This window comes from Styela clava, chromosome 12 (assembly GCF_964204865.1).
Source record: "Styela clava chromosome 12, kaStyClav1.hap1.2, whole genome shotgun sequence".
NCBI classification, from domain to species: domain Eukaryota; kingdom Metazoa; phylum Chordata; class Ascidiacea; order Stolidobranchia; family Styelidae; genus Styela; species Styela clava.
The window spans coordinates 18,630,168-18,653,869 of record NC_135261.1 but is presented as its reverse complement, the minus strand read 5'-3'; the positions used below and the strand labels follow the sequence as shown (position 1 = coordinate 18,653,869).

The window sequence follows — 23,702 nt, the reverse complement described above, 5'->3', positions numbered from 1 at the left end:
CCTTCATTTACGAAAAAAGTTTATGTGGCGAGTGAAAGAATGTGGTTTTCATGGAATATTGCCATATCTGGCATGGGTAGCTATTAGTTACTGTTTTCAAACAATTAATTCCACCAAAAAATATTACTTAACTATGCTCTGCTAAAATATACTAAGCCTTTATTGGCAAACGTAGCCGTAGATTTTCCAACCGAGCCTGCAGGGCAAAATGTTGCAATGGATTGCTACTCTGTCGCTTCGCCATTTTATATTTTCTATATATATATAAGCTAATATCTAATCAAAAATAGCTACCACTTATCGATATGTTGAGGTAAACCTGAACCTGTATGAGATGGTTTATAATTCTAATACCAAGTAGACGCCGCGCTGTCACATCTACAATTCACTACCCTGAACAACAGTTTATATTATAGATCGATACCGCATCGCGAGCGCTGAGTCACGGTGAGAAAAGTCCTGGACAAATCAATGAAACGAAAGAGAAATGAATTCGTGCAAGGCTTTGCGCCGGCCGGCTGCGTCTGATTTCTGCAACGAAATCCTGAGTCACGCTTGGATAGTTCTTTCCGCTCGTAAACCTAGACTCGAAGTATTTATGTGGTGTCATATTTAATTTATAAATGTACAATATATGCCATATCGAGCGAACGCCGACTGAAACATTCATATGCCGGCCATTCAACTAGAAAGTAAATAAAAGCTGAAAGCATATCACACCTATTCAAATACCGGGGTAAGCAAAAAAAAGGCCGAGTGTCTCGAAGAGGAATGTTATAATTTTAAGGTCGAGGGCGTCTGAGTAATCATTGTAAAATGCCATTATTAAAAATATTAGAAACTACAAAGATGAAGTCAGCTTAAGTGTTCGGCAATATTTAAGGCCATTGTTCATTTGTCAATTCACGATTATAGAAGTTTCTTGAACGATGCACATCTTCTAGCAATGGGCCGCTCACAAGAGGAGTTAGTAACGTCAGTCCACAAACATTCTTTTTGTAATATGTTAAACAAGCGGATGAAATATGACTTGGAATGCATTCGGCCCACATTTGGTAAGACTTGAAAAATATCTGTTGACGAGCTAAAATAACATAAACATTAAATATTTATATTACTTCAAACATATTTGGCAGTTTAATCAATTGTACCGGCATGAAATAGAGTGGTTATTTTGAATCTATACTTTATGCCCACAATGCGAAACCAAATTCCCTACGGGCGAAACAAATACCGACTGACCATAACGCGCTAGGCCGAAATCTTACAGGCCTTCTAAACTAAATCATGTTTCGTGTCAACTGCAGCTATGCTACTACGCACCGCCTTATCAATAACACGAACTGTGTACTCTCGTTTACTACGCATCAGTTTCCTGTAAAATCCGGGCGTCTGCGCAGGTTGGCCTATATAGGACAGATTTTTAGTAGTTTAGAAATATTACCCTGCTTGCGAATACCTCGCTGTTATTTCTCAGCCATCGATATGTCGAAAGCAGGACAGAAGGACACATCTTCAACTGTGCCACCAGGAACTATATTTAGGAACTGGATTACTGGTAATTAAGCTCTCAATAATTAACAAAATTTTAATGTTTTGTAATTAAGAAAGATTAGTTTTCAATCTTGCAATTTCCAGAAGTTCCCTTGTACAATTTAAAATGTTGGTTCGTTTGGAAGCGCTCGTTGGGTTATATTCATGTGCGATTTGTTCTGTGAGATTTCTTTCCATATGTACTCGAAATATATTCAAATCTAGGCATTATAATTTTTTATTTTATCTCCGAGTTTGCTCGGAGCACGTGTAGATATATATCTATAGTAGTTATCTAATTGTAGTTAATTTTACTGACTTTGGTTAATAGTTAGACTTTTAAAACTTGTTGCGGACTTGAAACATTTATAGACAAACTTTAACATTTAGAATTATAACTAAACTAAAGTCATAAATCTCGCAATAACACTACGAGTATGACGACGGTGTCTTCATTGTTAAGCCCTACAGCTACATATATGCATGTATCTAACTTTGTTAACGTTGAAGCTCAGGTGGCAGTAAGCGTTTACATGATACTGAAGCAATATTTAGTTTGCTGTGCACGCTTGCAGCTTCAACCATTACCTATCTATAGTAAATTTATCCTTCGTTGTCCTTGTGACATTAGTGGCAATTCAAAATAGTAGCCACAAAAAGGGCCTTTGCGATAATTCACTTTTCGAAATAGTACTTTTGTCGTTATTGGCTGCTCTATTAGGATCGTATAATCAAATTCGCGTGAGATCACCGTTCTACAAGATCGATGAGCATGTGTCTGGGATCTATTTAACAGTAAAGTTATTGCACTGAAGTTTGTGTTTATTATCATTTCTTGTTGACAACATGGGAATGGAGGGCGTTGTAAGTGTAAAATAAGTCTAAGCACATTCATGGATGGGATTAGTATTTATGTACATATTATTTCGGAGATTATTGTTCGAAAAGATTTCAACTTTATTTAAAGTAAACTTTAATTTTTCAAGCTGATGGCTCCAGCGGTTACAAAGCAGAGAAAGATCGTTATCATCTGTATGTTTCATTAGCTTGTCCATGGGCACATCGTACACTCATCACACGCAAGTAAGAAACAAATATTTACTTGGTTCCTTATTGTTAATGGGTTTTGTTTTATCTTCCCTCGGCCCAGTAGATGTCTCATATATTTCAAATGATTATCAAATTTGTCATTGCTTAATAAACAAACTATCAATTTATCTTAAATTAATCCATCATCAATTTGTTTTTGTATCTTCTATATTCATGTCAGGTTGAAAGGGCTAGAGGACGTCATCTCATACACCGTAGTTGATTTTCTTATGCCGAAGGAAGGATGGCGCTTTAATCCAGAGGTAAATTACATGTTTAATATAAACAGAGTGAGTCGCGTAAATCTCGCATAAGCTAACGTTAAAATTTTGTTGTTTCTATTTGTGAATTGAAACTAAATTAATGTTGATTATTCAAAAATTGAAAGTAATTTTGTCTTCCAGGTAGACAAGTGTGAAAAAGACCCCATTTTTGATGCAAAGTATCTGAAAGAAATATACCAAAAGGTGTCACCGGGTATAACCGAACTTTCTATTTTTGTACGATAAAATTTTATGTAACTATCGACCTTTAACCTCTAAACTTGTACATAAAAACTGGTAAAATAACATTTAATTATATATGCTAGCTATTATTCAAATTATGAAGTTTTATGATCAAATTTTTTTTGATTTTGTTTTCCCGCGTAATCTCTTCCTCGATGTTAGGATCATTTATCCATGTTACGACTTCATATTATCTCAAATAGAAGTTCTGATTGATGAACATGGTTGTGCATGATCTGTCATCCGTATATTGTAAATATAGAACCATCACCACGATGAAACAATTTTCAATATGAACTCCAGTAACTATGTCTAGATTAATCAGTTTCGCTCTCAATCATAGATTTGATCTACACATTTTTCCATAATTTCCACAACGTTTTCTAATGTATTTTACAAATTGGAATGTCAACAGCTTAGAAACTCTATAGTTTCTATAAAACTAATTACTTTCGACCCTGATTTTTATTCTATTCCAGGTTATGAAGGACGAGTATCTGTTCCAGTATTATTTGACAAGAAAACGAATCAAATAGTCAATAACGAATCGAGTGAAATAATACGAATGTTTACGAAAGAGTTTGATGAATTTTGTGCTGATGATCAAAAACGAGCAGTAGATATTTACCCAGAAGAACTTCGCCCTCAAATTGATGCGATTAATGAATGGGTTTTTCCGTAAGTGTATTTATTTTATTGAGTTTAATAAAAAGATTAAAAACCTTGTGACAGCAAGACTACTGTTCGTTTGGAGCAAATTATATAGAGAAGTACTTTTGCTGCTAATATTAGAAGTGATCTATTCATGATTCATTTAGTGGTGGCATAAAATAAAATTTACTTCTGGTTGTGGGCGTACCAGTTCACACGTCGTCCACCCCGATATTCACCAGTGTGGAAGACGTATAACATATTTGACACGTATTCATTTAGGTTCATCAATATCGGAGTTTACCGATGCGGATTCGCAAAGGAACAGGAATCTTACGATAAAGCAGTTGAAAATTTATTCGAACACTTGGATAAAGTAAGCTATAAATTTGGTTTATCTGTTAGAGAAGACGGTATTATCTACGAGACTCGTTTGAATAAAGTTGGAAAATCTCTTTTCGTTTGTACCAGGCCGAACAAGTCTTAAGTAAATCTCGATATCTCGTTGGGGATCGTTTGACTGAAGCCGATGTTCGTTTGTATACAACTCTTGCCAGATTTGATCACGTCTATCATGGACATTTCAAGGTAATTTGTCTTCTAATAGCATGCTTGCTCACCGAAATGACCTTCAATATAATTCATCGAAACATGGGATTTTAATCTCTTCATAGCGATTTTTCACAGACGTAGTTGGAATTTCTCACCTAGTGTTGCTCAATATGATAGGTATCAATATTTTTGGTGCAGAGATTGATGCTTTCGTGTTTTTTACCAAGCAAATTTAAAATTGCGTGGGGTGATGTAAGCATATTGAAAATCTTGAGCAAAAACTGCTCAAAGGTAATGGCATGCACTAAATTCGCAACAAAAAAATCCCTTTTTTAAAATATCGATTAGTGAACAAAACATTACAGGCGAATCACTGATATTTTCTATTACTGAGAACAATATTGAGCATGATCATTTCTACCATCCATTATTTCTAATTGCTCATTATGTTTCAGTGCAACAAGAAACGAATTATAGATTATCCCAACTTATGGGGATTCTTAAGAGATTTGTATCAGACTCCTGGATTTGCAGAAACGACGAATTTTGAACATATTCGAAAACATTACATGGTAATACATCGGGTTTTTATTTTCACTATAAAACAATTACAACAGAAATCATTTATTGCGACCAAAATTTAAAATATGCTAAAGCTAATACTCATATTTTTGTCGTCAACTAGAGAAAAAAATGATAAATATGTTTGAAAAGACTGGTTTATTGTCATGAGACTTCTTAGAATAGCTAGAGATCGAAAACAATGTGATAACATCAGTGGGTTTTGAAGCCTATGAATTGATATTTATTGGGGATGTCATAGATGGGTTGTAACATATCGAATATAGACACCACATTCAAAATAAAAGCGAAGACGCTCCTTTGATAATAACGTTAAATTATTGATATTGAAATGAATATCGTTTGATCTGCATTTTCAGATGAGTCATCTTCATGTCAATCCATTCGGAATAGTTCACATGGGACCGAGTCTGGATTTTAATTCATCCCATGGACGAAACGAAAAAGAAATCTGGAACAGTAGTGGAACGCACGCGGGAACTTTCTAAAATTGATCACAATCATTCCATTTATTCGGTAACAAGGATATCGGAAACAGAAAATTGTAACTTTCCAAGACGTTTTTTTAATTTGTAAAATTGTCAGTTTAAATGAATAAAATAAACCTTGTTTTTCATTTTTCATCGTTTGGAGTATGAATAACCGTTTGTGCTCTTTACGTTCACTTTCATGCATAAATATTCTAAACATATTGTTTTGTGCTGTTTCAATTCCAATGGACGAATTCGACAAACGTTTGATAGTAATTGTAAATTTCTTATTTAGAATCCGACTAATATGGTTTAGGCTTTCGGTTTTTCAATATTTTCTGGTTTTGTTCCATATAGAATTTTGATAAAACATGATCGAAATATGAATATGATTAATACAAGTGATGATGCAAATACTTTTTGTTCACATTTTATGGCATACACGATGCCAACGCCTCGGGCAAATTAATACAGTGCTATTTATGATTGACCGTCGGCAGTTGCTCTTGATTGTGATTCGATTAACGTAAGTAAATCTAAAGGAAATAGCAACTTGATGTTTTCAGTGTGCCAATTTCGGACTTGTATAGTAGAGTAATAAAGTTATTAAATCGTCATAGAATTTGTGATACGGACGAACAAAATTCAAGAACTTGACTTGTGTGTTCCAAGTATGACGTTCCAAGTATCACATCCACGCAATTAACTTAAGCTTAACAAGAATTTATGTAAATATAGATACGCAATACGCTTTGTAAAATTCACCCAATGGATAAGAATGTATAAATTTTTGAAAAAGTACAATCATCTGTAACGAATATCCGTTGTTTGTCCCTCAATTAAAATAAAACCACTGCAGTATATTTGGGTTGAAATATTGGGTATCTAGAACAAAGATTAGTTGTAATGATTCATAAGTCCAGATTCAATATTCTTCTTGCCTGATCTTAAATTTGATTTTCTATTCTAGTTTTAACAAAATATTGCTTAATTCGGGAGTTATGTAGTGCCCGAAATTACATATAGACCCTCTGTGTGATGACATATATATAGTTTTTTAAATATCATTCTTTGACACCGGTTGTGAGAATTCTTCTTATGTAAGAATTCCTTTCTATATATAAAATATAAGTATAAACAGCTAAATACATCAATTCTCTTTGAGTTCTTTTCAAGCGTCACTATTATTTATAAGAACTATAAATAAAATTCTGTCGTCAAGCACTTATTTATTGGAAGTGAAAGTCGATTGATTCCAATCGTAGTAAGTATACTGAGGCGTGAAAGATGTGTCTCCCATTGTATATCCATAATCGTCATCTTTTATTATTGCTCCACCCCCGGTTGCTGACGGGTACGAGGGAGGGGGCGCTGTAATCAAACAAGGTGTAATATGAATAGAATTATTCTTAAGGTAACGTAAATTATTTTACGGAGTCAAATGAAAGTACAAAATTAAACTTACAATAAAAAGTTCCCCGCGTAGGATAAGCGCTTGTTGCTTGCTCTGGATTTGGCGAGGTGTTGGGTGGAAAATTGTGGGTTGGAGGAGCGCTTGGTGCAACGGCAAGTCGTTGGTTACCAATTGACGGGGGCGGGTTCCTATACATTTGTAAACTGCGAATAGGAATAGTTCCTATTGTGATTGGCGCGTATAAACGCATGTCTACGGCACATGTTCTTAGGTGAGCCTGGAACTGAAAATAAGAACAATAATATAAGCATTCGCATTTCTGCTGATTCAAGAGTAGAAAATTGTTTCAATATATTTTTTTGTTTATTGCTGTATAATAGCGACTGTGCAAAATTAAATTTTAAATATAATATTGAGTCAGTGCTTCCTATCGTGAAAACGATTTCATTTTAGAATACTCACAATCACAGAATAAGTTATGTCAATAATTCTGCAGTGTAGTGATTCAGATGGGGGTAGAGGGGGAATATGAAGTCTTTTGTTAGTCCAGTTTTCAGTCGCACGTTTATCAACTCCAGGCCCCATTATTGTGTTGACAACTCGGGAATCAATCCTTGTCTTGGTTGTTGCGTGATACGTCACATTTTGCATTAACATTGCGGACGTGTATTTAACTTTGCTGTAACTGAATCAAAAAAATATGTACATTGGCAGAAACATCATTTATATCACAGGCAGAAGATGTGAACCAAACTAACACTAAGTAGTAGTAGTAAAATAGAATAGTAGAATACATTTTGATAGCTAATTAAACGATTTAGTACCTAGAATTAGTGATGGCAGCATTGATCAAAATATATTCCCCTGGAACGTAACCAGATCTGTCAGTGTGAAATTCTGCCTCGATCGGTCCACTGGTACAACACCAGCAGCAAAGAGTCTTTGTGTCTGAATTTCCAGAAGGAGTCTGTGATTTAAAAGTGTGGAGATGATGAATTGTTCGAATGAGAAAGAGAGGAGAGTAAAGGATGTGAAAATTTCCTTTTTTTCGGTTGACAAAAATAATTACCGCACCCTAACTTTTAGCACCTTACCAATATGGGGCAGAGATTTTTCATTTATTTGCCATTGCCACCACTCACGATTGTAATATTTAAAGATGAACATGTTAACGAACTAAAAATGAGCATTTTCTGAACTTGAAGACGGGTGATTTTTTCGTCGTTCCCTAGAAATAATATATTTCAAATTTCATAGTCAATACCCGTGATCTTTCGCCTGTCTGCTATTATTTATGCTTGTTCCTTTAAATCAAACTTACAGATATATTTGGAATGTTGTTCAGATCCAATGTATCAAGAACAGTAAACACTTGCGTTGTATATTTATCGAATTTCCATGGTTTTACAATTGTTCCTTTCACCCAGTATCTAATGTATCCAATGCCGTCTAAAAAATGGGTAAACTCGGGTAATTTACGTTGTAGATAAAAATTTTAATAGCAATTTTTATTGCAAATAAAACGCAACTGGAACAAAGAAAAAAATTGATAATTTAGGTGTACGGTTGCTTAAAACTGTTTGACGAGGAAACTGCTCTTCTCTGCAACTAATGGACCAATCTATTCCAAATTTTCAGCACTTATAGATGGAAGAATTCTAAAAAAGAAGGAGGGTAAAGAATTCACTGTTCGCCGTAGTATTTCCAAAGTTTAGATGCGAATACCTTCCACCCAATCCCATTTACTTGAAATTGCTCGTAACTTGGACATTTATCCTGTTAAACATTATTTATTTATAATTACCTACAGAAAATGAATGATCACATTTAGCTCCGATATTGAAAATTTGTGTCCTTACCTTCGTAAGACGACGGAAGTGGTGTCGGCAATTGATACTGAAAGGGAAACACGTGCTGTCCTTGTGAAAGATTAGTCTGTTCATTGGCGCCTGCGTAAATAGAAATGCAAAATACTGCTATAAATTTCATTGGCAAATCATATTTATTTCAAGTTTGGGCTATAACAACATTTGCACATATAAGTATTTGCGCACAAAGTTTCTTATTAGGGTAAATTATAAAGCTCAATTATACCACTGTTTGTTGCAGTTTTTACCTACCTTCTCCGTGTACGATGATAGTCTGTTCGAATAGGTTCTCAGTTTCAGAATAATTTTCAGTTTCGGTTCGTTGATTTTCGCCTGATCCTGTTGTGTGTGTTTCAGTCCAATGAACGTATGCTCTGCCGACGCACATGATTTTAATAGCTGAGCAGTAAGTAGGATTAAGAAAGATTAGTCAATGTATGTACACCTCGGGGCACAGGCAGGACAAATAACGTTATAAAATAGCCTAGTTATGTCCATCGATTCGTTTTGGATAGTTCGATATTGACATAAAGTGGTACAATTTCTAATTAATACCCAATGCGTTGTGAACGCTATAAACAAATCATGGTATAGTGAGAACCTTTTAATTAATCATTTTCTCTTGTGTCAGTGAGTTCCAGTAACTTTCGATATTTTCAAACAATGACAATCTACACACAAAACCGGAAAATATTCAGGAGGAGGATATGATACGAGTCGCGCAACTCACTGCAGCCAAGATATTGTATAATTATTATTAATAACGATCATTTATTTTCGTTGCTACCGAATTGACTCTCGAAATAATAAAAACAATCTAGCCTAATCTCAGATTTACTGATAAGTAAACTACACAATGTCAAATTTAATAGGAGTAAAACTGTTTTTAATGGAAACATTTTTATGTTTAATATGTCAATATTCGAGCACGAGTTGGCCAAACTCTAACACGATGTTACATATACAACACATATTAATGAATGAATTCATATGACGTTTATCCACGTTTTTCACTGCAATCAAAGCACGGTACCTAAAATATTTATAAGATTTATTATTTTTATAAGACCGCAAGACCACCACTCCTTACCTTTCATCTTCATTGGCTCAGTTACTAGAATCAATACTTGTCCTTTGATGAAATCGCCCGGGAAATATACTGTTCTGTTCCCTTCCAATGTAATTCCAAACACTGATAATTTTCCCATTCTGTTCTTAGGATTTGTAAGCCTCTTGATCTGAGCAAAATTATCATTTGGAAAATGTAGTAATAGTTACACTGATTATATGTAGAGCGACACCTAAGCCTGAGTCACATGACCCGTGAAGCGCTGCCACGTTTTGGATTCTGTTTTGAATACGAAATTGGACGCGCTCTTTTCGGACACTCGACTTCCAACGCTGAACCCCCACGCAACTTCAGCATTAGTACTCAAACAAGTTAAATTCTTTTAGTGTTTCATTCATTTTATTGCTACTGGATTTTAACACAGTATACAACAAAGATCTTCACATTTTATTAGAGACTTCTAAGCGGACAATTAAAAGGAAGTGTGGTCTCGGCACGCGGAGTTTAGGAAACAACAGCAACGAATCCTACATAAAGTTGGTGACCCCGGCGTGCTCAAGTTCAACTTCAAGCTTCAAACTCAGACAAGCCTCAGCCTCAAGAAACTGGATTCGAGGTTTTTATAGATTTTATTCCTGGAACTGACTGAATTTATTAATTTCAAGGCTCTTATAATTAGCTTTAAAGGACCATTTTGTCGCGTGCGTTTTAGCCCATTGTTTTTATTTACGTTGTTTATCATTAGATGCAACGTATTTTAACTGGAAGACAATTTTCCTTCGAAAGCACGCAGACTGACTTGGTTTTAATTGCTAATAATAGCGAGGAATCACCAGAATGTGCAATGAATCAGTTTGAGCTACAAATAGATATAGGTAGCACACCTATTGCCGGCTCACTCAATAATAATGTTGTTCAGGTCCGTCCACAACCACAGTTTATTTATCAACCGCGTCCATTACTCCAAATTAATGAGTTTCGGTACCATACCCCTGACTCGTGGTTTACATCAACAGAAGCAGGATTCCGCATGGTAGGGAGGGATAAACGATGATGTCGACAAATATTAGTCGCCAATTAGGAATTACGCTCGCACCTACTAGGCTAGCATCATCCTAGTTGTTATCGACTTTTGCGGGAACTTCTGATCAATACTTACTCCGTCCCGCTTAGAGATCGCTTACGAGATATCTACAACGGCGGATGCTCTAATCTCAAACTATCCGTAATTTTAAGAAAGCTACGCAGTTCCGTTTGCCCAAATGATGCTCCGAACACTAACACGGAATATTTGTTTGAAGGAGATGTTTTTTCAGCAACTACCGCCAGATATTGTTTAAGCTCTTTCTGTCCATCCGGATGATACCATCGATAAATTAGCCTAGCGAGCTGAGAGTATATATATTCGCCAGACGATCTTTACAATCTGCCCATCCCATTTCTTATAAAAATCTTGCATTAAACCCCGACTATAGCGTCGACAACAGTAAAAATTCTTTCCGTGTCGAAGTTAGCCCAATGATGTCGAAGTTGGTAATCTTCAAAACGAACTTGACAATATAATGCATAACACTACGCATTGGTCTTCGAAAGCTGCACCCCTTACTTCTCTTAGCTCTGATGCGTTAACTCAACATCATGTACGTGTCAGAAACGGAGAACGCACGAGTCTTGTGAATCCATAGAGTGCCCTTATGTAAAATCACCAATCATCATATAGTAAGGACAAGAGGTTACAACACCAACAACAGAAATAACCGACCCAATACTCCAACAGTTTGCTGGTATCATCAACGTTATGGGAACCTGGCACGCAACGGCCTGTACCTTTTCCAGTCGGGGTCCCTTTTCGCCTAGGCCCTAGAGCGCTGTAAAAGATCTTCACAACGCCATATAAATTCACTTAATAGACTTAATTCCAATTCTCCAACAACAAATCTTCTCTACGTCTTCGATATAAAAAAAGCGGCCGACAATTTCTGGTTGATCCTGGTGTAACAGAAGATCGGTCATTGGGGCTCAAAAAATATTTTGGGTATGGATAGTTGGATTCCTTTCCTTTCCAATCATGTAAAGAATTTGGAAAAAAAACTCGATCAGTTTTCTAACAAAATACTTTTAAATACAACGCAATAACGTAAATTTTACAAAATCGTTAAATTGACTCAAAATTTAAGAAGATTCGTCGTTGGGGCTCATAAAATATTTTGGGTATGAATACCTGGATGAATTTCCTTTTCAATCAAAAAAGAAAATTGGAAAAAAACTCAAACAGTTTTCGAACAAAATACTTCAAATACAACGCAATAACGTCAATTTTCCAAAATCGTTAAATTGACCTAAAATTTGAAGAAGATCGGTCTTTGGGGCTCAAAATATATTTTAGTCATAGATAGCTGGATTCATTTTCTTTCCAATCATGTAAAAAAATTGGAAAAAAACTCGATCAGTTTTGTAACAAAATATTTTTGATACAGCGCAATAACGTAAATTTTCCAAAATCGTTAAATTGACCCAAAATTTGAAAAATATCCGTCTTTGGGGCTCAAAAAATATTATAGGCACGGATAGCTGGTTTCACCATCTTTTTGATCAGATAAAAAAAATTGGAAAAAAACTCGATCAGTTTTCCAACAAAATACATCCAACAGAACGCGATAACGTAAATTTTCCCAAATTGACACAAAATTTGAGAAAGATTCGTTTTTGGGGCTCAAAAAATATTTTGGGTATGAATAGCTGGATTCATTTCCTTACCAATCACATAAAAAAATTAGAAAAACCTCTATCAGTTTTCTAACAAAATACTTTAAATACAACGCAATGAGGTAAATTTTTCAAAATCGTTAAAGTCGACTATATTTCCCTTAACAATCAGACAATAAAAGACAGATGGCCAATTCCTCACATGCGCGATTTTACCAATGAATTACATGATTGCCACTATTTCAGCAAATGTGACCTTTTAAGAGCATATCATCAAATATCTCTTCATCAATCTAATAGGAAGAAAGCTGCTTTCATCTGTCCTGAAGGAGGTTTGAATCAGTAATTTTACGATTCGGTCTGTGCAATGCCTGTTCATCATTTTCTCGTTTTCTGTCGGAAGTAACTTCTGGTTTATAGAATATATTTGTATTCCTCGATGATATATTATGTGCAACCGAAACTGAGGAACAACATCGGCAAGCACTAAGACAACATTCCTTACGCTTTCGAAAATACGAACTTGTCTTGAATGTTTATAAATGTGAGTTCGGGAAAAAAGAGATCGATTTTTTAGGCCATCACGTTACATCGAAGGGTATCTATTCACTGACTTCAAAGTTTGAAACAATCAACAAGTTTCCTTTTTCAAATAAACTTCGATCTTTTCTTGGTCTAGTATGTTACTACCACCGCTTTGTCAAGAACTGTGCGGCCATATTAAAACCACTGCATGATCTAGCGGCCTCACCCCTTTATAGCATAAATCAGAGGTTAAATGCTTTTTAAATATTTAAGGTACGCAAGCTCCAACGACCAATTTATATATTCGTCTTCTTTGTGTTACGATTTACCGTAAGTGTTTTTGACCGGATAAGCGACCCGTTGTTCAAGCATGCAACGGGTCAAGACGTAATTGCGCTCAGCAATGACTTCATGTTTGTAGGTTTATAGTTGTTGAATAAGCCTGACTACGAAACTAACTGTGCCGCTTCATTTTTCAGGAGGTGATATCCTAGAACATATGTAGCTTTTACTTAAAATTAAAAGTCACATCACTAGCCCCCATCCCAAATTTTGGTCAGGCTACGACTTTGGTCATGAGTCGATTTAAAAGACAAATCTTACAACAGATCAGTCGCTTTTTGTCTAAGTTACCTGACGAAAAAATGATTTGTAGTACATATTCCATGGTGCGGAATTGTTTTATTTAATTGTGGCAACAGCACAAAGACTCCAAATTAATCTATGAGAATTAGACAATCATTCTCATGTGAACGCGTTATGTTTCAATAGGGACACATATGTAAGTAAACCATTCCACTTTTGTATTCTGTTATACGGTTTTATTAGCATATTAGCAACACATTAATGCTCCAACATTTTTAAGTATTTTACACAACAATTTCAGATATATTTGAATATTTTAAAACTGTTCCAGAGAGAAAACGTTCGTCGCTGAATCGGAATTATTATTCATCAGAATCCGATGCCATATCACCACCCGTAGTTGACATTATATCATCAGAAGTCATCTCATCATTTCCAACTTCATCTTCATCGCTAACTTCTATTTCACTTGCGGTTTCATCATTTCCATCATGGCTATCATCTTCTAGATCTTCCTTTTCTAAGATATCGTCGATTGTATTTTCATCCTCCGGCATGTCATCATCGTCTTCATCGACCTCTTTGCACAAAATAATTTTGTTACTATGGGATCATTACATATTTTTATACCTATTCATTATATAAACAAATGCTTTTCCGTCATTGTCATAGGTAAGTTCGTCTGCTCAGGATTGCATAAACAAAGTAAATATTTTATCGTTATGAATCTGAACAATTTTTGCCAACCGCAATATCCAAAGTACGTTAAATTGGTTATGCTTAATTTATAATTTCCACCAGTTCGGGATTTTTCGGTGATGTATTTTATATGTACCACTTCTGGAAGAGATCACATGGGACATTTGCATTTAGGGTTATAAATAACATATATATTTCATGGACATTGAACTCTGGTGAAGAAATTTGATGATTTACGTATTCCTCGTGAATAGCCTACTTAAAAAAAGTTGGACAGTTTTCTTGTTTCTTATTAACTGAAAATAGAAATGAATTAGATCTGTTCAAACTCACAATTTGATTAAATATGCAAAAAGAATTATATTTCCTGCTATAAAATTGTAAAACGGCAAATAAGTTGAATGTGTTATTCATTCTATTATGATAGAAAAAAGAATATTACAACCAATTACTTACTTTCTGCTTCACATTTTTCAATGCATGTTTTACAAGATGACGTTTTATTCTCGACTTTCTCTTGTGATAATACTGGGCAAATGTTGTCACATTTCTTGTGAGCATCCATGAAACATTTACGATCTGGAACATATGAAAAAATAGAACATTAACGTTGTTAACATTTTGTTTGGAATACACAACATTACGGAATTCATACCGAAATTGGAACCGATTATTTGAAACTTACTGGTGAGTTTTATATTCAATAAACAAGTATTCTCTAACTTATTATTTAAGTTTGACTTTAAAGTAAAAGAAGTTCTAGCATAGTATTGAAAAATAAAAATATTCAAGTTTGTGATAAAAAATTATATATACCCATATTAAATTGGCATTCTTTCATCATGCATGCTTTGCAATGTTTGGTCGACAGCATCATCATTTTTTCAAAATCTTTTCTTCCAAAGCATTTTTCCTTTGCTTCACATTGCTTTTTGCATTTTTTGTTATTTGTTTCTATATCATTTTCTTTTTTTCCGAAGGTTTTATGTATCACTTTCAGAATTCTCATCATAATGTTTCCAAAGTTCTTTCCATCATCATCTCCTCTGGGCCTAAAAGGTCCAGGTCTATATCTATCACCATATCCTCTACGCCCGGAAATATCAGGTCTATCTCTGTCACCACTTCTTCTACGTCCAAAAGATCCAGTTCTATCTCCATCACCATCTTCACTACGTCCAAAAGGTCCAGGTCTACCTCCATCACCATCTCCACTACGTCCAAAAGATCCAGGTCTAGCACCATCTTCTCTACGTCCAAAAGGTCCAGGTCTATTTCCATCACCATTTCCTCTACGACCGAAAGGTCCAGGTCTATTTCCATCACCATCTCCTCTACGCCCAAAAAGTCCAGGTCTATCTCCATCATCATCTCCTCTACGACCGAAAGGTCCAGGTCTATTTTCATCACCATCTCCTCTACGCCCAAAAAGTCCAGGTCTATCTCCATCATCATCTCCTCTACGACCGAAAGGTCCAGGTCTATTTCCATCACCATCTCCTCTACGACCGAAAGGTCCAGGTCTATTTCCATCGCCATCTCCTCTACGACCGAAAGGTCCAGGTCTATCTCCATCATCATCTCCTCTACGTCCGAAAGGTCCAGGTCTATTTCCATCATCATCTCCTCTACGACCGAAAGGTCCAGGTCTATTTCCATCGCCATCTCCTCTACGACCGAAAGGTCCAGGTCTATCTCCATCATCATCTCCTCTACGTCCGAAAGGTCCAGGTCTATTTCTATCATCATCTCCTCTACGCCCAAAAAGTCCAGGTCTATCTCCATCATCATCTCCTCTACGACCGAAAGGTCCAGGTCTATTTTCATCACTATCTCCTCTACGCCCAAAAAGTCCAGGTCTATCTCCATCATCATCTCCTCTACGACCGAAAGGTCCAGGTCTATTTCCATCACCATCTCCTCTACGACCGAAAGGTTCAGGTCTATTTCCATCGCCATCTCCTCTACGACCGAAAGGTCCAGGTCTATCTCCATCATCATCTCCTCTACGTCCGAAAGGTCCAGGTCTATTTCCATCATCATCTCCTCTACGACCGAAAGGTCCAGGTCTATTTCCATCGCCATCTCCTCTACGACCGAAAGGTCCAGGTCTATTTCCATCATCATCTCCTCTACGCCCGAAAGGTCCAGGTCTATTTCTATCATCATCTCTTCTACGACCGAAAGGTCCAGGTCTATTTCCATCGCCATCTCCTCTACGTCCGAAAGGTCCAGGTCTATTTCCATCACCGAAAGGTCGGGGTCTATTTCTATCACCATCTCCTATACGCCCGAAAGGTCCAGGTCTATTTCCATCACCATCTCCTATACGCCCGAAAGGTCCAGGTCTATTTCTATCACCATCTCCTATACGCCCGAAAGGTTTAGGTCTATTTCCATCACCATCTCTCCTACCACCGAAAGGTCCAGGTCTATTTCCATCATCATCTCTTCTACGCCCGGAAGGTCCAGGTCCATTTTTATCACCATCTCCTCTACGCCAGAAAGATCCAGGTCTATCTCTATCACCATATTCTCTACGTCGAAGAGGTCCAGGTCTATCACCATCGCCATCTCCTGGTCGCCTAAAAGGCCCTAGTCTGCCATCACCTCCACGACGTCCAAATGGCCCGGGTTTTCTATCAACATCTACTCGGCGCCAAAATGGTCCAAGTCTACTTTTGTCATCATTCCCCGGAATACCAAATGGTCTCGGCCGGTATTTGTTGCTATTTATGCCGAAAAGAATTTTTACAGCTCGCTGCCATAGTGGTTCTGGTTTATCCTGTTTTTTGATCATAATGCCTGGGGGAGAACGTTTAAACAGATTTGGTCGATAGGGGATTGGTATTTTCGGTGCGGATCTTGCTTTTTCTTGTAGACGTTTACGCATGAACAAAACTGGTTTACTTGTTCTCCATCCGTATGCTTCTCGTCTAAGGCCGTATCCAAATGATTTTGGTCCAACGTTACCTTTTGAACAAATATATTTAGCGTCATTATCATGTAATCAATTCCACGTCAAGAATATGATTGTTGTTTTTGAACAAATAGAAATTTGGTTACAGAAATCGCTGATAAAGAAGCATTAATTATTATGTTGAATTCCTTTTCTTTCGTTACTATTTTTGACAAATAAAACACAAAAGTAAATACCTCTGTTTCCTATTCCCAATTGAGTATATTGTCTCCTCTCTCCACCATATGAAGATACTGAGAAGAAGATAAATATTAAAGTTTTCTATTATACTTGTTGGAACTAGCCATGTACAAAACTCAAAATCCTTAATCAACTGCATTTTCAATAGGATTCTTTTTTTAAAATTGGAAAGGCATGACACTAATACTAAACTTTTTAAGTAATGAGCTTTTGATTCTTTGAATTATTGAATTTGAATTTTGCTTATTATATTTAAAACAATATGATAACTTATTTAAAAATTTATCTTACCTACGACCACGAAACAGCACAAAGCAGCCAGTATCTTCATTATTTCAGAATATTGTATTTTTGAGTTTATCACAAATAGCTGTCGACAAACGACTTTTTTTTTCAACCGAGCAAATCAATAAAAATACGATTTAACAATTGAGTAATCGCTTTTTCACTGTCGTTTATCAACTGATGACAAGTGTGCACAAGTGACCTAATTTATACTAAATCAACACTTGTTTTGTTGCCCAAAATAAATGTATTTTTTTTTTTCATTTATATCAATACATTTCGTAGAATTTATATTAGTTTGTGTTCACGTTGAAAAACTTAAATGTTATCACGATGACGTCAGGATGGTTCTATTTACATCAAGGTCAGCTTTAATTATCTCGTTTTGTGTTTGAATATTCGAGAGTTATCAAACTAACCAATAACAAAGAATAGCTAAATTTAAACTAAGTAGTACATTTAGCGGTTTAAAATTTTATTTGTCTGATATATTTGAAAAATGTTATTGAAATGATATAGCGTCGCCATTTTGTGAGCATTGTCATAATGAAAGAGCTAATGAGAAAACTTTTTAAAATAACTTTAGCTAGAGTTTCGTAAAGAAAAGCGTCAGAGTGTACCAAAATAGCATGTACGCACTTTTTGTTTACTTTATTATATCTTACGAATGTTTTTTGAATACAATGTCAGGGTTTCTCAATAGCGTCGAACAAATTCTGTTGTTTGTCTGATTTAAGGCAATGGTGTCGGGTCAATAAATTTAAATGAGTGTCCACCCAGTTTTTTGAAGCCAATATGAATATCAAATTTTTTGTCACCTTTTATGTGAAATTAATCGTTTTCTTGTCTACCTAATTACTTCAGGTTTCCCGTTCTTGAAGATGGGAAAGGCCGCTACACTGCTATTGCTTTTATAGTTTTTTGGTCGTCGAAGGTGATATTTTATCCAAAATTTCACTTGTGTTTACCCTGGCTTCATTTGTACTTAGTAATTCATTTTTGTTTTGTTCATTTTACATGGCCTGGTGGTCACAATTAAATTTGCATGCATATATAAAAATCCGAATCACATTTTTTGCGATCACGATGGTGAAATATACATGACTGTAAATATGATTTGCAGTACATATGATATATAACCAGATATACTTATTAAAAATGGTGTGTGATAATCTTAGTAATGATACATTTTATTTTAAAATAAATATTTTACTCATGAATACAACGTTGATATCTTTTATAGCGATCCTATACAAGGGAAAAAAATTTAAAGTTTGATTTCACCAATAGGAAACATCAATCCAAAATTAGATCATTAAAATCCTAGCTACAGAAATTCACCGATACTAATACGCCACTAATATGTCTTAAATAAGACAGCACATTTGATTATAAACAACTATCTATGAATAGAATAACTTTAATTACTTCGCATTCTTGTTTTGATTTTTAAACTATACTATGATATAAACTATAATTAAACTACGGGTAGAACGCCTGTATGCTGCAAACGAATTTAAATCTTCCGCGCTTTTATTTACGTCATGATCCGCTGCTCATATCGACATCGACTCATGTGATTTTGGACCGAAATATGAGGGTTCATCATAATTAAATTGTCGAGTTACTTCAATATGCAGTTTCGGTAGTGAATTCCAGTGTAGTAAATCAACTCTTGTTTTGATGCTGTGTTTACATTCGAAACTTGATATTAAATATTTCCATGACGTCAAGATGGATCTATATTCAAACACATCTCCAAGCTGATCAAGATTAGCTCAAATTATCTTGTTTTGTGTTTGAATATTCGAAGGTTATCAACCTAACCAATAATAATGGCTAAATTTAGCTTTGTAAACTAAGTAATAAATTTAATGGATTGAAATTTTTATCCTGTTTGTCTGATATATTTAGAAAAAGATGTTGAAATAAAGCACCGCCATTTTGTTAATTACTCATCCCAAAAGAGCCAATCAGAGAACTTTTAAAAATAACTTTTGATAGAGTTTCGCAAAGAAAAGCGTAAAAGTGTACAAAAATAACATGTACGTACATTTTTGTTTACCTTTATTATATTATTATATTTTATCAATGACCCCCTGAATACGGTGTCAGAGTTTCTCAGTATAGTCACTATACCACTCCAAAAATATATAGCTGAAATGCTAGTCAGAAATATTCACAAAAACACGCCGGTAATATGTCTTAAAATAGACCCACCTATTTGATCGAAAATAACTATCCATAAATAGAATAGCCTTAGCCTAATTGATTCGACTCTTTGTTTTGGTTTTCAAAATGAAATTCTGATAAAAAGCCAAAATTAAACTGAGGGTCGTACGCCTGTATGCTGCAAACGAATTTAAATCTCCCATGTTTTTATTTACTTCATGATCCGTTCATATCATCGTCGACTCACTGGTGTTGATCTAAAATATCACGGTGCACAATATTTAAATTCTCGACTTACTTATGTATTTTTTTTTTCATTTATAAAAATACGTTTCCCAGACTATAAGATTGTGTTTAAATTTAAAACCTGGTATAAAATATTATTTGACGTCAAGATGGTTCCATTTAGTTGTAAACGCGTCTCCGAGCTAATCAAGATTAGTTCAAGTTATTTCGTCGTGATTGAATATTCGAGGGTTATCAAACTAACCAATAAGAATATTTTGTTAACATTGCGTGCAATGTTTAGGAGTCATACTGAAGGAACCAATTAGTAAACTTTATACAATAACGTTTGCTAGAGTTTCGTAAATAAAAACCGTAAATGAGTGTACAAAAATAACATGCACGCACTTTTTGTTTACATTTATTATATGTTACCAATGACCTCTTGAATACGATGTCGGGGTTTCTCAGTATAGTCGAACAATTCTGTTGTTTGTCTAATTTATGGCAGACCTGCAATGGTGTCGGATCGATGAAATGAGTATAGGTGATCGAAAATGGTGTGTGATAACCTTAGTAATGTTAAAACATATTTTAAAAATAAGTATGGCGTTGACTTTCGTTTATTCGACTAATTAATACAACGCTGTCACTATACTAATTTTAGCAATAGTCGTATTCGCTTGCCATTAAGTCCACTATAGATATCTCGTGTGAAATCATAATAAATTATACACGAAACGAAATTTGAAAGTTTGAATTAACCAATAAGAAATACACTCCAAAAATATATAGTTGAAATGCTAGTTAGAAATTTGCACCAAAACCCACGCTAAAATGTCCTAAAATAGACCCACAATATTTGATTGAAAAGAGCTATCTATAAATAAAATATCTTTAGCTTCAATTTATTCGAATCCTTGTTTTGGTTTTTAAAACGACACTCTCATGATAGGGTATAAATAAACTGCGGATAGTACGCCCGTATGCTGGAAACGAATTCAAATCTCCCGCGTTTTCTATAACGTCATAATCTGTTCAAATCGTCATCGACTCACGTGATGGTTGGACCAAAATAGCACGGTGCTTATTAATTAAATTGCCGACTTTCTTCAATTTGCACTTCTGGTATGGGATTTGGGTGTAGTATATAGATAAATTGATTTTCATTTTTTCGTTTTAAAGTATAAACAATCGTAAACATCATAGCGTGTGCACGCGAAAGATTGCAAAAATTCAGGCTGGAAACATGCAAATACGCGCGCTATTTTATATACACATACACAATCAAACACGCCGAATAGTTGTGGGAAAAGTAATCCGCATTTTTATTGACTTAAATTTTAGAATCTATATAATCAGCAAGTACACGTCATGAAAACATCATATAACTTCGTATATGTTTTTGTTTAACTCATGTGTGGAAAATGTTCATATTGTGCAATACACAACCGTCAGGCTAAATAATAATAACATTGAATATATTTTATAGATAGTAGAGCATGAAAACATCATAACGATTCGTAGGTCGAATTATTTTCAGTCTAATTCTTTGAGCGCAAAGGAATAAGTAGAATCATTTCTTCAGTTATCAAACACGTCCCTCTGGCATGAATTTGTCATTTTTAATGTTTGCAAAAACGATTTCATCTCTATTTGTTAGTGGTGAAAACTCTAGGATTTAGGAGAAACAACGTTTATGTAGTTAGATAGTAAATAGACTGTAGTGCTTAATAAAAGTTGTCGATAGGCCGTATATTCTTGTTTCAGCTATGTATGAAACCCTTGAAGATCAAATGTAAAAAGTGTAATACTATTTTATATGAGCACATTAAACACAGTGTTTACTTGCCTAAGGAAGGAACGAGAGAAATAAGAGGTTTCAATAGTCGCTCAGATTTGTGGAAGACATCGGGCTTCAAATATGATCGCGCGGGCCACTCGGACACCTTCGGGGGGTCTGCTTGGTGATTTGCTTCTTAGAAAATATGTTCCCGAAGCAGGCGTGCAACTTGACTGCCATAAAATTAATTTTTTAAGGAGTTGTTGAATGCTTACATTTTGGAATTGCATGCTCGCATGTTGAGTTTGTTTCGAAATTTATTTGACAAACATCCTGTGTAACGTCAAATACACTTGGAATTCGATTGGGACAGTCAATTTGACGATCCAAAGTACCGTTGGACAATGCAGTTTTGATTGCTACCTACATATGAATGTCGATTCTATATTCGTTGCGTATACTATTTGTAAGTCACAAATTAGTTTTGAATCCCAATCATCTAGATCCTTTTTAGCGACGACTTCTAACAAATAAAAATTGCAGCAGATCTAACCGCCTTATGACGACCAGTTTAGTCATTTCCCCCAAAGCATCTTCTTTTCACTATTATTGAGTTTCAACGCACGACTACAGGGTATAGCAAAGCCAGTGGTGGGATTCAAATCTTTTGTCAACCGGTTCTATCACAAAAGTCATATTTTTTCAGCCGGTTCTGTTACAAAAAGTCATTGACAATCACCAGCAATGCTAACCGGTTCGCTGATCTCAAAAAATTCCGTGAGACGGTTCTATAGAACCGGTACATACGGGCTGATTCTCCCCACGGAACAAGGCTAATCCAGCGATTATCTTGCATAATTCGACACTACTTTTAATCGGGACACAATTACATAAATACATAAGATAGGGTTGTAACACAAAAATAACGTAATTTTGATTCGAGGATCTAAAAAACTGTGTACTATGTGATGTGATTATCAAAAACTGGGTATACGGTAAGCATAAATTTTCCTGCTAACTTTCACGCCCAGCTAAGGTGGCAATACAAACTATTTGTCCTTAAATGCTACGCTCCCGAAGTAGGCGAACCAAGATGGCGGACATCGGAACGTAACATGGGTAACAGGTTAGGGTTAGGCGATAATTTTATTTCAATTTCTCTTATTTTAGTTCTATTATCAGTTCGAAGACTAGCCAAGAGCCTCCCGTAGTATTTATACCTAAAATTATGGCCTAACCCTAACCTAGTACACATAATACATTCCGATGTCCGCCATCTTGGTTTGCATACTTCGGGAGCCCCCAAAGGAGATATTGGCTTGGAGACGTATTTATATTTTATGGATATGATCCCATAGGGCCTCCAGAAAGTTTTTAAAAAAAATAAAAAATGGTAATTGCCTGCTAACGACCAATCCAATTTTTACGCAATGAAAATGAATTTTAAAGCAGTTGGTCTAGTAAATAAATAGAAAACCATTTTTTTCATAAGAACAACAAGAAAAAGAATTCTAACAACAACAATGTCATAATACCCAAACGATGTATACGTATACTTCGTGTAAGAGAATAAAAAGAAAGGCGATTTGTTGCTCTGAACAAAAGGCTATGGAAAACATAACGAAATGCGAAATACATTTTTCTGAGCAGTCAACGTAAACAACTCAAATTGAAGGCTCAAAACATGTTGCTAAAACTACATTTTGTACATATCTAACTGATACTAAGCGTCTATTTGAAACTTTTTCGAGTCTGCTATCCCTCTTCTAACCTTTTCATTTTCATCATGCGACCTTGAATTAGGCGGATTATATTACGACAGTTCTAT

The 23,702-nt window shown here is 35.3% G+C and overlaps 3 protein-coding genes across 4 annotated transcripts; 1 reads left to right on the top strand and 2 right to left on the bottom strand.

Annotated features, from left to right (window-relative positions):
* The first annotated feature begins 1,273 nt into the window (after nucleotides 1–1,273).
* On the top strand, nucleotides 1,274–5,799 carry LOC120329367 (glutathionyl-hydroquinone reductase YqjG-like). Of its 2 annotated transcripts, none has more exons than XM_039395973.2 (9): nucleotides 1,274–1,558; nucleotides 2,520–2,616; nucleotides 2,804–2,885; nucleotides 3,027–3,099; nucleotides 3,608–3,806; nucleotides 4,062–4,155; nucleotides 4,251–4,367; nucleotides 4,787–4,903; nucleotides 5,273–5,799. In XM_039395973.2, exons 1-9 carry the CDS (start codon nucleotides 1,288–1,290, stop codon nucleotides 5,399–5,401), a joined length of 1,179 nt encoding a protein of 392 aa, XP_039251907.2. In that variant the 5' UTR covers nucleotides 1,274–1,287; the 3' UTR covers nucleotides 5,402–5,799. The 2 variants fall into 2 exon arrangements, with proteins under 2 accessions (XP_039251907.2, XP_039251909.2); XM_039395975.2 differs by lacking the exon at nucleotides 1,274–1,558 and adding an exon at nucleotides 2,052–2,397.
* A 291-nt stretch (nucleotides 5,800–6,090) lies between these two features.
* Nucleotides 6,091–9,983, bottom strand: LOC120329366 (arrestin domain-containing protein 3-like). Its single transcript, XM_039395972.2, has 8 exons — nucleotides 9,756–9,983; nucleotides 8,918–9,064; nucleotides 8,657–8,746; nucleotides 8,119–8,246; nucleotides 7,622–7,764; nucleotides 7,260–7,482; nucleotides 6,849–7,080; nucleotides 6,091–6,754 (listed from the first exon to the last, which is right to left on the bottom strand). The coding sequence occupies exons 1-8, from the start codon at nucleotides 9,871–9,873 to the stop codon at nucleotides 6,609–6,611; spliced, it is 1,227 nt and encodes a 408-aa protein (XP_039251906.2). The 5' UTR covers nucleotides 9,874–9,983; the 3' UTR covers nucleotides 6,091–6,608.
* A 3,714-nt stretch (nucleotides 9,984–13,697) lies between these two features.
* On the bottom strand, nucleotides 13,698–17,888 carry LOC120329346 (uncharacterized). The gene is made up of 5 exons (XM_078118676.1): nucleotides 17,701–17,888; nucleotides 17,406–17,462; nucleotides 15,066–17,222; nucleotides 14,706–14,828; nucleotides 13,698–14,130 (listed from the first exon to the last, which is right to left on the bottom strand). Exons 1-5 carry the CDS (start codon nucleotides 17,738–17,740, stop codon nucleotides 13,913–13,915), a joined length of 2,595 nt encoding a protein of 864 aa, XP_077974802.1. The 5' UTR covers nucleotides 17,741–17,888; the 3' UTR covers nucleotides 13,698–13,912.
* Nucleotides 17,889–23,702: the final 5,814 nt, after the last annotated feature.

Excerpts from the sequence above, each read along its gene's own strand:
- LOC120329346 (XM_078118676.1), bottom strand. The coding sequence starts at position 17,740 with ATGAAGATACTGGCTGCTTTGTGCTGTTTCGTGGTCGTAG. Across the intron at positions 17,223-17,405 it reads ATTGGGAATAGGAAACAGAG|GTAACGTTGGACCAAAATCA; the intron begins GTATTTACTTTT and ends TTTGTTCAAAAG. Across the intron at positions 14,829-15,065 it reads AGAATGCCAATTTAATATGG|ATCGTAAATGTTTCATGGAT; the intron begins GTATATATAATT and ends CATATGTTCCAG.
- LOC120329366 (XM_039395972.2), bottom strand. The coding sequence starts at position 9,873 with ATGGGAAAATTATCAGTGTTTGGAATTACATTGGAAGGGAACAGAACA. Across the intron at positions 8,747-8,917 it reads TATCATCGTACACGGAGAAG|GCGCCAATGAACAGACTAAT; the intron begins GTAGGTAAAAAC and ends CTATTTACGCAG. Across the intron at positions 8,247-8,656 it reads ACTTCCGTCGTCTTACGAAG|ACGGCATTGGATACATTAGA; the intron begins GTAAGGACACAA and ends CCCATTTTTTAG.
- LOC120329367 (XM_039395973.2), top strand. The coding sequence starts at position 1,288 with ATGTTTCGTGTCAACTGCAGCTATGCTACTACGCACCGCCTTATCAAT. Across the intron at positions 2,886-3,026 it reads GATGGCGCTTTAATCCAGAG|GTAGACAAGTGTGAAAAAGA; the intron begins GTAAATTACATG and ends TTTGTCTTCCAG. Across the intron at positions 4,368-4,786 it reads TCTATCATGGACATTTCAAG|TGCAACAAGAAACGAATTAT; the intron begins GTAATTTGTCTT and ends ATTATGTTTCAG.